The following is a 13142-nucleotide window of genomic DNA, read 5'->3' as shown; positions in this document are numbered from 1 at the left end:
GTCTGTTAGGTCCTCAGGAAAGCATTAACACATTAATCCTGTTGAAGCATCAGCATGCAAGACCAGAGGCTGCATCCCCACAGAGCCCAGAGGCCACAGTCCAGTCAGCTCAGTACAGCCTCACCACTGCAGCAGAGAGCCTGTACTGTGCTGAGAGACAGAGAGGGGGCGAGAAATAGAGAGAGAGGGTCAGAGTGTATGAGGAGTAAGTGTATATGGCCCCTTCTTTGATCTGTGGGCAGGCAGATTAATAACCCCTTAAACTCCAAGGACCTGCTGGAGGTTCCACAGTTCAATTCCTTCTTCTTCTATATATACACACACACACACACACACACACACACACATAGCTAATACAGAAGTTGCCAAGTAGGTACTGAGAAATTTATATTGAATAATACACTGTAGGATTAATAACTGAACCTTAATCCTGGAGTTTAAGGGGTCCTTTAAGAATGCAAACGTCTCTGAAACCACAGTCCTGCAAACAGAGCACAGACAGCTATAGCCAACAAGATGGGAGGAGGTGGGAAGCATTGGTTTGTGGGGGTGGGGGGGTGGGGGGGGACTCAGTGTGGCTTCGTCTGTCAAGTGCTAAAAAAGAAATTTCATCTCTGCTGATATGATCTGCAATCGCTTTGAGTGGAGCAATAAAGCTAGCTGAAGGAGTGAGCCAAGAGCTGCCATAGGGGTCAGGCTAGAAGCATAGCCCTAGAGAGCAACTAAGCAATACTAAGCTGCAGTGGGGTCTCCAAGCTTAACCCCCCACCAGCAGCTCTCTGAGGCATCCCTCACTCTGCTTCATTCATCCAGCCCAGTCTCATTAGCCTTAGTCTTTGTCAAATCACTCTCTATAGGCCTGGGGCTCCCTCGGGGGAGGCCAGGCCACAACCTGAGCTGACGCTTACCGCTACCTAGATAATCCCAGCAAGATCTAAGGGGAAAAGCCAGGTTAAATGAGGGTAGGTTGTGGTAGCCTCCGCTTCAGATGCCCTCACACAAAGGTACACTGACAATGTGATGTCTATTGAGTACTTTATGGCTGGTCTTCCAAACTGTGGTGTGCTACAATAATATGTCTACTTTTGCTTTTTTGCCTGTCTCTCTGCATTATATATCAATTAATCACCCCGTTCCCGTCAAATAAGGCAGTTCCGGGCCTCTCCCAGGCAGACTCTATTGCAACAGATATATGCCAGGGTTAAGACTTTAAGGTCCAGGATTGGCTTTAGAGGGCTGCTGGCCATGCTGGTTGGCAGTGGCTGTGGCTGCTGTAAAGGAGTGGTGGGTGCAGTACCTGGGATGGCGGTGGGCTGTGGGGAGGTCCTGAAGGAGAGGATGCCAGGCTGGGAGCGGCCTTGCTGGTTCTCGGCCACGACGTAAACCTCATAGTCTGTGTTCCAGTCTAGACCACTCAGCACCACATACTCACTGCCGTTAGGCAAACGGATCTCTGGCTTCCACTCGGAATGATGCTTCTGAAAAAAAAAAAAAAAAAGCACACACAAATACATCAGTCAGGGTAAAAATCATCCCTCAAGCTGAATTCTGCTAAAATTTAAGATTTCACACAAAGCTTCCCCAGGATCCTACAGAATTGCAAATGAATTGAAGCATTTGAGGTCATATTTACGCCCCTCTAATGGCCAGGACTCACATAATACCCTGCAGTTAAACATACATCAACACCATAGTTTCTCATAAAAGAAACATGCTACACTGTGGCATACACATTGCGACTCTGTGAATTATTCAAGCCGGGAGATGTGTAAAGCCTCAGCTGAAGTATATTACCTCACGTCCCATCATACTCACAGCTCTAAAGCGCACAAGGTAGTGCTTGATGGGTGAGCCCCCATCATCCTGCTTGATCCAGTTGACCCTCAACTCATTGCCTCTGGACTGGAACTTGGCCTCCAATTTAGGAGGATTTGGTTCCCCTGAGGAGAAGACAAAGAGTGAGAGAAGAACCTAAGCACAGACTGGGTTTAGCTAGAGTGTCCTAGCCCAGGCCCTCCACACAACTACAGCAGACACAGGAGGCTCTGCAGTTAGCGCTCATACTTTATGAATGAGTTATCGACTTGTCATGTGTTATTTCAACCATGTTAGACAATTTAGGCCAGTAAGAGGAGAACATTCTCCTAGTGTTAACCAAGGCACATTGGTTAGTAGATTGACACCTGTAGCTGTCAAATTAACACCTACAGGATAATGTTAGTTCATAATTAAAGGCAGGATATCTGTATTTTCTTTTTAAAAAACATATAATCAAAAGAATTCTTGAGATCAGACCAAACTATGATTAGGATATTCAGCAGGATTCCTGGCTCTTTACTAGCTTTAGCATCAGGTTTATTGAAACTGCAAATCACCAACTATGTCCTGTGCAAGACAATGTGCATTTACTCTTTAAAATCACTCTGTTACTCTCCAGGAATATTTCCTAGACCCTTCCTTTGACCACGAGAATACTCCCTATTGTAGGCAGGATAAGGGGTGAAGTAATGAGATATTGCTGATGACAGACTATTAAATTGATATTGATCCTTGACTGGTGCCTTTGTTAACAAAGAGAATTGATAGAAAACTAGATGGCCTATTTAAAATAAGTTAAAATAACTCGCTTAATCATATTAAATATTTACAAATTATTTCACTTTCTTTTGCAGTTGTTGACCCATTATGATTAAAACAATGAATTTGTTGGAGGGAATTAAAAAGAAATTAGTCTACGGTCTGGCAAATTGGTCTCTTTGATGAGGTTCCCAGTTTGCTGTTTCTTATGTTTTATAGGAGCTGTGCAGTTACGAAACTAAAATAATGTGAAGAATATCCCAAATGTATATCTAAAGCTGAATTTAAGAGCACCTGTGCTGTAATGAGGGGAAACAAGGCACAGCTTTAACAGTGGGCTTGTAGCAGATGGAGGATATTAGCTCTATCTGTTGCTGAAAATGGTCTCATTGTCCTACATTTCTTTACGAGCTGTTCCTATGGCAGACAAATTCCCTCTGGTGTTCCTTAATGTACACTGGGCCACAGTGTAACAGCACCGTGTAGACTGGTGTCCAGTCCAACACTGTGCTAGTTAATTTAACACTGGTGATTTTGCTTTGCAGAGCACTCTGGCTTTATTTTTTCCCAATTGTCAAGGCAAGGCAGTGCAGGGTCTTTTTGTCATGGGCCATAATGATGGCTCTTGCTGAAACCTTTCTCCACATATAGAGCATTAGTGAGAGCTCTGGACTCCTGGGAGTGAGACGCTGAGGCATGGGGCCGTACAGGCCCGTAACGAGAAGGGAGCAGGGGATGAGAGCCAGTGGCAGAGTGAGAGGGAGAGAGAACACTGCTGTAATACACTCTCAGGGGAAGCTTGTTATCTGGCCAAACCCACTGCCTAATGACAGCACTGCCTTAATTATCCTCCGCACGTTGATTGGACGTGCTCCTCCATTACATTTAATAATATCAGTGAGGCCAAGGGGGAGCAAGGTGTGTTTGTGTATATACACGGGCTTGTTTGGGAAGCTTGCTGGCCACCTGTGTCACTAGAGAAGCCTGGGAGGAGACTACAGATCGCTTTCATTAATCATCACAAATAGCTACTAGCCCAGCCCCATTAGCCTTCAATGTCACACTGCCCAAAGAACACCCCACTAGCTTATACACACACAAGATAGACATGAGTGATGGTTTGGACTTGAGCTTGATCTCTAACGGAATATCTAGATGTATGTCCTACTGAGATGGAATGAGGGAATCTAATATTCGTGACCCTGATGGGAAGAAAAAGCATGTAGAAGAAAAAGATGATCATTAATCTTGATAAAATGTATCACTGGCCGTTTTTCCTCACACAAGATCCCACTTCTTCAGTCAAAGGCAGCTTAAATCCATTCAGACCATCAACAAATTAGTTCAAGCATGCATGAAACTACATCTGTAGGTGCTACTTGGTTATATTCCCTTCAAAATTAATTTAGATTCTGCAAGATGCTGGAATTCAAATTAGAAATCCAGAGTTAGTAATAAAGGAAAGAGTTTCGAAGAGAAGGCATTGTTAAATCAGCTAGAAATTAGAAATCCAGTCATGGTCATCATTCCCAGTTAGGTGAAGACTTTCCAGATGCTATGAAGAGAAAAGAGGGTTTAAGGTTAAAGAGATAAGGGAAGCAGACAGACAGAGACATGCTCTACCCATGCAACAGTGAGATTAAGGCCATTGATCCACATCACAGTCAACCATGATTGCCAATTGCCAGCAAAACATGATCGGAAAAACAAATTCAGAAATCCAAGTCTTCAGTAACCTGCTACCAGACCAGGGCCCTTGAGTTTCCTTTACTTCACCTGTGACTATGACCTGTACACTGTAGAAGTATACAGCATCAAGAAAAGTGATGCTCTAACTGAGTGCAACGATTGACTGTCCCTTTATGCATCAGCAGACATTAACATCAGACTGAGACAGCGCTGACATGGTGGACAGAGACACACAGAGAACATGCATAAAAGAGTATCACTAAAGAGGGGAGACTAAGACAAGGCAGGCCTGAACAGAAGTGTGTGTAAACTTGCATGCATGCAGTAATGTGAAGTGTAAGGATGCAACCCATGGTTATGTTTAACTTATCACAAATATCAATCATGACAGTTATACAATCTTAAAAATGTAAAAATGAACAGCATTACATTTTAATGGATAGAAAATGTGATTAGACGTAGTGTAAATGTGGGTTACTGCATATAGGTTAATTAAGTGTGTTTTTGGACTCTGCTGCAGTAATAAGAACCAAATCTCTCAAATGTAGACCACAGATCATTTATTTAAATTCTATATAATAAAGTATTAAAAAACAATATCGATGTTACTATTCAGTGTGTTTACCTCTTGACAATATTCCAGCTTCCATTATTTTCAGTTGACTTGTTTGTAATTTTCCAAACATATCTGATGCTTCCTAGTACATCCAATAAACTGCAAACTTTGTCCTTTACTCACTATGGCCTTCTGGACAGCTATACATCCTTGCAGACCCATAGCATTAGGGTGCTCACAGTAGTGGGAACAAGTGCGAGCAACACTAACTTTCAGATTTGAAGCCAGACTGGAGATTGTTTAAAAAGTAATACTGTTATAAAGTACTGTTTAATCTGTTGATGGGTTTTTTGGTGCGTTACCATGTATTGAATGCTTGTTAGCAGTCTCATTTTCTGTATATATTCAGGTAACTTTGCATTTGAAAACTCTTGTTCACTCACATAAGATTCATTGACTATTCCATAAATATCTCTTACAAAATGAACTTTTGTATGGCCCTTTTGACTGCAAGGTATTAAACAAATGAAGGGTGGTCTTTGACTTTTGTTGGAATAAAAGAGCAATTTTGCATCCAGTATTAACTGCTGCTATATTTCACCACTCGGGCTATTGAATTCTACTGAAGTGTTGGGTACTGAAGTGTTAAAGTGTTTTACAGCAGAACACTACTGGATTACTGCTCAAGCAGAGCGACTGATTGTTTTTAATGTCAAATCCAGAAATCAAGTGAGCAGTGTAAAGCTCTGTGAGAATCAATGGCTCATGAATGAAATGGTCCTTAAACGTTGATGGCGCTGGGGTGAGTGTTTTTCTCTATCTCATAATTAACATTTCTGCTTTCGCTCCTAATGTGAAATGGACCAAAAATGACAAAGAAACAAAAAATTACCTTCTGTTCGCCAGCGAAGACGACATCATCAGCATCATGCAAGAGCCACATGACAAAGTCACATGATATACACGTGCAAGATTTGTCGAAAGGAAAAGTTGGGGAGGGATGGGGTCACATGGAAAATACAAACATTGGAAATAAAATTACACAAACATGGAACAGAAAAACACAACAACAAGAGTGTTAACACCAAAAAAACAAAACAAATACAAAACAAAACAAACAAACAAACAAAAAACAACACAAAAAAGACAAACAAAAGAGAACGTAAATTCAAACATAAGCAATTCTCTAAAATATTAGAATATGTATAAAAAACATGGACATATTAGGATCCATAAAGCAATTCCATTGTTTTTTTTTAATAAGGCAAATCAATTTGTTTTCCACTGCAACTGTAGCAAATAGGATCAGTAACATTTGCTGAATTATATAGCAATGATAAGCCTTGGCTGGATTTATAAATAGATGGTTAGAAATTGCTTAATGAATCAACACTGAAAACAGCATTTCCCCTGACCAGGAATGACACTTTCATTCAGTTGGAATCAAACAAAACTCTTTTCACAATGTTGTTAATTCTGCTGGCTTGTGCTTACTGCATGTTATCAATGACACAGTAAAATGAGTAGGCCAAGCAGAAACAGAGGGGAAAAATAGTTGACAAATACAGAAAAAAACAAAAAAAACAAAAAAACAAAACAAAACACAAACACATGATCTAATGCTGAGTGCATGACTGAACACTAGAGCGGGACACTACAAACTGGCCACAATAAAGCGTTAAGACAGAGATGCTGCAGCTGAGGGTCAGGATGTGGAAGGGACAGCAACAGGGTTTCACCCCCTATCACAACCTACAAAGATGTGTGATTTCAGACACACACACTGTAGAGTGATAAAACTCCATTGTGTGTACAGAGAGAATGCTGCACCACAACAGTCATACAAATCAACACAATACTTACATTAAACTTTAAGGAGTGGGAGAAAGCTTTAATTAAATAGTCAGTTTCTACATCTCATGATGACTGTCTGGATCATGAGAAATACTTACTTTTTGAGCTTTATGTTCACAAACATAGATATATGAAAGACACATAAAAGAGCCCATATCCTACATTTTCCTGTGATCTTTTATGTCCTTGTAATAATTGTAAAATACTTGTAATAATTTAATGATTTCCATAGACTTAACCAGACTTTATCTATTACACACTCTCATTGTCTTTGGTATTAAACAACCTGGTACTGTGCTTTTAAGATTTAAATATGTATGTAAACAATTTATTGAACAATACGCTACTCTAAATCTGGCAAAAACATACCTCTCACAACCCCCATCCTGAATGGGTGAACAGGTAGAAATGCTGTATTTTAGTGCACTAGGTCAAAGGTCAAAATGGTCAAATGGTCTTGTATGGAGCTACATTATACCGATTGGTTAGGGAAATCGTATATAAAAAAATTATAATAAACTGAACACATTAAGAAAGTTTGGATTTCAATGATATGGACCCTTTAATTACTTTTAAACCTAACCACAGAAACGCATCATGACAGAATATCTTTCACTAGAGGCTTAGTTCAATGGCTTGCGTCCATTGAATCATTTCCTGCAACAGTGATTCACCACAGAATTTTGACTGGAAGTCAGTTGGACAAGCTTTAAAACAGCATTTCCAAAATATGTCGGTTTCTGAATGGCAAACCTCCCAGATTTAAGTCTTAAGATGGTGCACATACTTTTTGAATTACTGCGGAAATTTCATGACTTCTGTGATACCACAAAAGCAGTGTCTCATCATTTTCGCTTACATAGCCCAAGACAAGAATCAGTCAACAACACTTTCCTACATGCCATTTAAGATCCTGCACATGCAGTATTAAACTGTTGTTTACCTAATCTCTTTAACATTATTACACAATGCTCTATTTCTGTAAGAAATATCACCTGGCTCTTTCTGGGTCCTGCTTAAGTTTTTTGTTTCTGGTTCCCTTTGCTTTTACTTATTTTGTTGGGAATTACAAATTCTTCTAAGTTCTAATGAATTTTGTTTCCTTTTAACACTATAAGCTTTGTTCAAGAGGACTACTCTTGGTAAGTGCTGAAACAGTTTGTTCATAAGCAACTGAACATTGAACATTCATAAGCAATTCTTCCCACAGATTTCCAGTGGAGTTGGGACTCAGTGTTGCAGTAAATTACTCAGTACAGACCAAATTCATTGACATGAACATCTGGCATAAATGACACTAAAGTGAACCAAAGATATTTGCTTCAAAATACAGAAGCAACCTATTATGTTTTCCAGCAGTTTAGTAACATCTTAATAGATTATACATACTTCACAGCTGCAAAAGTGTAAACTGTAGTCATCCGTGTCAGCCAAATGTGTTTAATCTCTTTATTTCAAAGACAATCAGACCAAGACTTTAAATATGTAATTGAGAACAATACGACTGAAGGCCTCTAATTCAAGTTTATTAAATAAATTCCTTTCAAAATGTGAGTACCAGGCAAAACCATGCATGTTGACAGTTTATCTGACACACCAACACACTGACATTAGTCACAAGATGCACAAATATTAGACAAATCTGTAATCTCAGAGGGGCTTCTACAAGCTTCCTGTCAAATTCAGTTAGTATATTTTTAAATATCTGCAGTCATGTCCTTACCAGCACTCCGGAATACAATAACATAAAACAACTTTTTTTTTTTTTTAGACATCTATCCTTTGTCCAAGATACTTATGGAAGAAAATTCTTTTTTTGATTCCTTTGACATCTGACAAGGATTTAGTCCAGCCTAATATCAGGCCTGCCATTCAAATCCTAATAACTAGACAGTTGTCTGACAGAGTCCAATTCTATCATAAAGAGCCTGTCATCCTTTTAGCAGAAAATGAAAAGAATATTTGTCTATCAAACGTTAAACGTCAGAGAAAATTCTAGGTCCCCCAATCGGCTCAAGGTGTAATTCACAATATCACAAAGACATTTGGAAGTGAAAAAGATCAAAGATTTCAATGTATGCCTTGAGACCCCATATACCTGGTATTTGCCCTTATTTCCATTTTAAATTCGAATTTAAAAATAGGGATGTATATTCCAACTAATTTTGATGTTCCAGCATTTTCGAGAGTTAACTGCTGAACTGCAGGGTAGAATCAGCAACAAAGTGCTGTGGCAGAAAGTTCTTGCTAGTGCACTGATGCTAGCAGACTAAAACATCAGTAGCAAAGAAACTTTAGGAGCACATACAGGGATACACAGGAAAACATGCTTTATAATTCAAAAATAGCCAAGGGAAATCATTTGGTCTCTGCAGGTTAAACAAGTAGGTTACGGCACTCAATAAAGCTTGAGGCTGCCCCCTCATATGAGCTAATCAGTATTACTGTGCAGCAGTATATGGAGATGACAGAAGAGAGTTCTACACAACTGATTTATTCTTAGTCTGTTAAGAAATGAGGAATATCTATATATAGCTTTATTTAACAACTGATCCAGTTGTTAGCTGAGTTACAACCCCACCCCTGAATACTTGTGTGACAGTTTACACTCTTATTTTTAACCTGTCTCACTCACTTCCAAAAAATGTCTAACAATTTACACTCTTATAATCATCAGATATTCTATTTCACATTTTTCTCTGCATGTTTCACCTCCATAATTTTTAAGGTGAACTCATGTGAGGCCCTTTTTTTCCGAACTTTGCCCAAGCTCTGGACTTAATCCTTTAAATCTATTTATTTAACAGTAAAAAGAGCAAACCCTCAAACAAACATGTGTTTCCAGGGGCCTCTAGAGAGTGAAGTGATGCAATACCTCCAAGGGGCTGTAGAGCAGAAACTAAAGAGCTCTAATGTTGCTAATTTTGGTTAACAATGTGAGGGCAGTTCCCTTGTTTTCCCTGATCAAACAGCATGCAACACAGTTCATTAATATATGCTAATGTGCTAAGTGAAAAAAGGCTTGGGCACCAAATGAGACTGGATGCAGTGAAGAACATTCCACAGAGCAGTTTAATGTTTAAAGGAGGAGAAATGGAACACAATACAAAATCCAAACTGGCTCGGCATATCCTGTAGAAATGCGCTGATCCAGTGACTATCCCTGCATGCCTCAAGTGCAGGAATATGGCATAGTGAGAAGAGCCACTCTACAAGCTGGGGTTAGTAATAGTATTCTATGTGGGTCTGAGGTGATGAGACTTGGTCTATTTTAGTGTGAAGCTGTCTCACTCGCTCAGCCCAGACAACAGCTACACAGGCAGTTTCTCCTCTTCACTACGGGTGCTCTCTCTCTACAGTAAGCACCAGCAAAGTTGGCTGCAGGAGCAGTGGTCTAGGTAAGACATACTTGTAGCAGGCGGATAAAGAGGAGCAAACAACACTGCACACTGCCGGCATACTCACTAAGGACTGTTGTGCTCGGAGGATTTGGGGTTGGAGTCACTGGAGATGCTGGAAGATGGTGAGAACATGGTGAGATGATCTTGTTTCAGGCCATGAGTAGAGCTTGGCCAGGCATTAGCGAAACTGACCTTACTCTACTTTATATCTCAGTGGCACTGGTCATACTACACAGCAGCACATAAATCACAATAAACTGTCAGGTCATAGGCTGTATGCAACGCAACCATCATAATGAAAAACAGCATGCATATATTACCTGCAAAAAATATTTACCACCTGTATTTTGGAATATAGACAAAGATACAACACTTACATCAAGGGTGAGATGATCACAAGATTTGAACAGAATTCAGTGTGTCAAAATAACACTCTGTGTTACACACTGTGATGCAGGTGGTCAGGGACACAAATGACAATATATCACTTATAGTTTGAAGTCTAAATTTGCTGAATGCATCCCTGATAGTAGCCCATCAACAGAATCAGCATAGCAGAGATGTGTAGCTTTTTTCTTCATCTCCTGTTTATTTACAGGTTGCACTGGCAATTTATATGATCTTAACATTTGTAACAGCCTGGGCACCAGATATATTCACAAAGTTATTCAAGCAAGTCCAAGTCAAGTCTCTGGGGTGCAAATCCGAGTGGCTTCTTGAGTCTTTATTAAAGAATTTTAGTTTATCTTGTTATTAGCTGCAGACACTGGCACCAAACTAAGCCCCTATTAAAACCCTGTCATGTTCAACATGGCTTCAAATAATGAGCTCTTCATTCTATAAAACACTTCAGTCTGAAGAAGAAAACGGAAGCTCTACTTGCAATAAATTGGGTGTTTTAAAGAAAGAGGAACAAAAACTTGAAGTGGTTGGCTAGTCTGCAGTTACAGCATACAGGTTAGTTAGCTAGCACATTTACCAATCAAGTAAATTTAAGTTTTTATTGTGAGATATTAACATACTACACCTTAAGCTAGTTTAGCTAGTTACATCAGCTGTAATACCTATTATGCTGGCTAGCATACTAGCTGTCCAAACAACATGCTAGCTCTTTCCTTTACTTGCTGGATGAAGCCATTTGTTCTGCACATTACATTGCTAGTTGAACTATAATAAAAGGTCCATGTATCAAATAATATCATCACTAGGGACAACATTAAGACACAATGAATCGGCAGGGGTAAACTACAATATGTCTCACTGTGCACTTCAGATCATATCACTAAAGAGAGGTGTTAACACCAGCTGTGAACCTGGAATTAGACTGGTATGACATGATAGGCTTTGAAAACAACTAATGTTCTTTGCAACAACTTCATGCCTTCTTGAAGACATCTGCCATTTATCATGAGAAAAAAATCTTTCAGCATTTTTCACACATCTGACCTGTATTGAAAGCAAATGACCAGACATCATATAGATCTACTGCTGGCGACACAAAGCTGAGCGATATTGATTTTCCTGCATCAAAATGCTTGAAACCTATTGAAAGAGAAGTGAAAATCTGACCTGAGAAGCTTTGAAGTTAGTGCAGGCTCTTTTTTCACAATTTTTCATGAATCATTAAAAGGATTCAATACATCTTATCACCCCATCCACTTTTCAAAGAAGCTTTTCAAGGTAGCCAATAGTCATTAATCATTTGGCACTGCTAAGAGTTCTTTTACACAACATACTCTTTTGCTACCATTAGCACATGAGAAAGCTCCTTTGTAATTCTATTGCTAAAAATGATTGAAAACATATTTAAAATTTAATCGGTAGCTTACTGATAAGCAAATGAATACTATCCATCATGAAATACATTTAACAACGGATCTGATCTAATCTAGCCCATGACTGGAATATGTCATAACATCATGATTACTTCAACTGCAGATATACCAAGCAGGATCCTCCCTTTTAGTGGACTTGCTTCAAAATTGGATTCACGCTGCAGTATAATTGCCTGAAAGACTATTATTGCCATTGACATTATCATCTCTGATGCCTCATCCTCTGACTAACATGACTTTCTGACTGAAGGATGGCTTTCAGTAAGGTGAATCTAAGAGCCATGGTGTAAAATGATAAGCATTTTGAGTAGGAGGTAATAATATGATAAGATGTAAAAAATATCCCCCATTTCTTGCTAGGAGCCAAATGTAATAATAAGGAAAAGCTGAGCCTGTTAGTGAGCAGAATTTCTGACAGATGTGAAGGAGAAATTCACTTTCCAGACATTATAAAACCTGCAGAAGATATGTATGCAGCAGGCTTGTCTCCTACCGCCTGTGTTTCTGCTTCAGTGGTGACAGGGGATCCATAGATACAAAGGGATTTATGGGTACCAAGCATTACGAAGACATCACAGCAGCTGCCTGAGTCTATTCCACTGAGCAAGTCTGCAATGTCATATTCAAAATTAAAGATGTGTTTTTACTTGAAGACAAAGTTTTGCAGATGAGGTGCAAACTCTCTCTTTTTCCCCCTTAAAAACTGAGTGCCAAAACTACATAAACTGCTGTGTTGAATTAAACTATCCACCTGGCATTAGGCTACTGATTCCACAACAAAACGTCATGATATATAGGTGCATCTTCTTCCATAAGCTATGACTGGGTGCTTGCAAAAAGAAAGAAAGAAAGAAAAAAAAAGTAGCAAAAATTAAATGTATTATTCATTCATTCATTGTCTGTAAGCGCTTGTCCGGAGCCTACACAGAATCACTGAGTGCAAGGCAGGAACACAACCTAGAGGGCGCACCAGTCCTTCACAGGGTAATACACACACACACACTCGCTCACACCTATGGAAACTTTTGAATCCCCAATCCACCTACCGACATGTGTTTTTGGACTGTGGGAGGAAACCGGAGCACCTGGAGGAAACCTACAAAGAAACAGGGAGAACACACCAAACTCCTCACAGTCAGTCACCTGGAGCGGGACTCGAACCCATAACCTCCAGGTCGCTGGAGCTGTGTGAGTAAATTGTCAGTTCTTTGAGTCACATAGAATGAAGGG

At 39.6% G+C, this 13142-nt stretch overlaps 1 protein-coding gene across 5 annotated transcripts in view; it reads right to left on the bottom strand.

Annotated features, from left to right (window-relative positions):
- The window catches only part of ncam1a (neural cell adhesion molecule 1a), a 235815-nt gene that overhangs the window by 23943 nt on the left and 198730 nt on the right, over positions 1-13142 (bottom strand). For 4 of the 5 annotated variants that reach the window (XM_066646121.1, XM_066646123.1, XM_066646124.1 and 1 more), the window contains exons 14-15: positions 1816-1940; positions 1298-1478 (exon numbers count right to left, since the gene is read on the bottom strand). The exons of the other annotated variant lie outside the window; for it this stretch is intronic. In XM_066646121.1, coding sequence (XP_066502218.1) covers positions 1298-1478; positions 1816-1940 — 306 coding nt within the window. The remainder of the gene's footprint in view (positions 1-1297; positions 1479-1815; positions 1941-13142) is intronic. 5 annotated transcript variants of the gene reach the window in all.

Source organism: Hoplias malabaricus, chromosome 15 (genome assembly GCF_029633855.1).
Source record: "Hoplias malabaricus isolate fHopMal1 chromosome 15, fHopMal1.hap1, whole genome shotgun sequence".
Classification (NCBI taxonomy): domain Eukaryota; kingdom Metazoa; phylum Chordata; class Actinopteri; order Characiformes; family Erythrinidae; genus Hoplias; species Hoplias malabaricus.
Note: the sequence above shows the minus strand (reverse complement) of the source record. Positions and strands in the feature narration are given on the sequence as shown.